The sequence below is a fragment of the Aplysia californica genome, unplaced genomic scaffold (genome assembly GCF_000002075.1).
Source record: "Aplysia californica isolate F4 #8 unplaced genomic scaffold, AplCal3.0 scaffold00031, whole genome shotgun sequence".
NCBI lineage: Eukaryota > Metazoa > Mollusca > Gastropoda > Aplysiida > Aplysiidae > Aplysia > Aplysia californica.
Window position 1 is genome coordinate 1,199,012 of NW_004797301.1, and position 1,802 is coordinate 1,200,813.

Here is a 1,802-nt window from a genome sequence, read left to right on the forward strand (position 1 = left end):
ACACACACACACACACACTCAAACACACACACACACACACTCACAAACACACACACACACACACACACTCACAAACACACACACACAGGCGCGCGCGTGAAAGAGAATAGATAATGTGACGACGGAACCATCAATCAACTTTAACAATACCAACAACTTTTCTTTAAGTTACTCACTGGTTATTTATGACAGCACGTTTTATAACTTTACAAAGTTATTTCTTACTTTTGGTATGAGTTGCTTTCAAACAATAATAAAATTCTTTCTTCTTCTTCTTCTTCTTCTTCTTCTTCTTCTTCTTCTTCTTCTTCTTCTTCACCACCACCACCACCACCACCACCACCATCATCATCATCATCATCAGCATCAAGATCATCATCATCATCATCATCGTTATTTCTGAACTCTATTGTTTCTGACTTGCAGCTGTTTCATAGACGATAAAGAATCGCAAACCGTCAAGCGTCTGTCTGCACGAGTGCAAGAACTCACAAAGCTGAACACTGAGATACACCCTGGGGGATTTCATAATGGACAAAGCGGTTCGGAACCTCTACAGGTAGTGTAGTCACTCACAGGTACGGTTCTGGGTTACCTGGGTTCAGACCGTGGGCCAGAATCTGTAGTATGATGGTTACATAGTTTAACTGGGCTGAGATATTGAACCGGATTTTGTTGCGTAATGGTTACCTAGGTTGCCTGGGTTACCTTGGTTCAACAGACATTGGAGCGGGTTCTGTAGTGTAATGGTTACCTAGTTTACCAAATTATGTAGTTTAATGGTTGTTTCGGTTACCCTGATTCTGTAGTTTAATGATTGTTTCGGTTACCCTGATACTGTAGTTTAATAATTATCTAGTTTACCCAGATTCTGTAGTTTAATGGTTATCTAGGTTACCCTGATTCGTCTGTAGTGTAACAGTTACCTTAGTTATCAAGGTTTTGTAGTGTAATGATTACCTAGGTTACCCAGATTCTGTAGTTTAATGGTTCCCTCATCAGCAAAGATGAAAAGATCAAACAGGTCCAACAGTTTTAATATCTAGAATATGGTATAATAACATCTGATGCCAAATGTTCCACAGAAATAAAATGGATAATTGCTATGGCTAACGCTAGTTTCAATAAAATGAGCCCAATCCAGAAAAATAGAAACATCTCATGACTACCCAAATGAAAATTCTGAAATGCTATGTATGGTCAACCCTTCTTTAATATGGCTGTGAATGCTGGACGAAAATAAAATAGAAGCAGCGGAAATGTGGTTTCTTAGGAGACTGCTGAGAATATCTGGGTGGAAAAGAAATCAAATGAGGAAGTACTTGATGAAGCCGACGTGAGATGCTCAGTGTTAAAAACAACAAGGAAACACAAAAGCAGTTTTTGGGACGCCTGAATAGGTCTTGAACATCTAGCTCTCACTGGCAAAATTGAAACAAACGAGGCAGGGGTAGGCCCAGAGCAACCTACTTAAGTAATCTAAACAATAAATGGGTAAAGGGGAAAGATCACGGAAACGTTGCTATTTAAAATAAGAGCACCCGAGCAAAAGAATGAAGGGAGAACCATGACAGCCGATGTCTGTCGCAGATCTGGCACTGGGTGATGATGATGAATGGTTAACTAGGTTACCTCTGTTCAGATATTAGACCTTTTGTTTACTGTTTTCGTTGTATGTTTTGTTTTTCTGGTTGTCGACAGGTGGTGAACTATGGTCTGGGAGGGCACTATTCGGTCCATATTGATCCCTATACGGTAATTCACATAAGAGAAAGAGAGAGAGAGAGAGAGAGAGAGAGAGA

General features: G+C 40.0%; 1 protein-coding gene across 1 annotated transcript in view; it reads left to right on the forward strand.

Moving 5' to 3' along the window:
* Window positions 1-1,802, forward strand: part of LOC101859761 (prolyl 4-hydroxylase subunit alpha-2) — a gene marked incomplete in the record, with an annotated part of 31,818 nt that overhangs the window by 22,057 nt on the left and 7,959 nt on the right. The window contains 2 exon segments of the mRNA XM_013091281.2: window positions 427-559; window positions 1,702-1,755. Coding sequence (XP_012946735.1) covers window positions 427-559; window positions 1,702-1,755 — 187 coding nt within the window.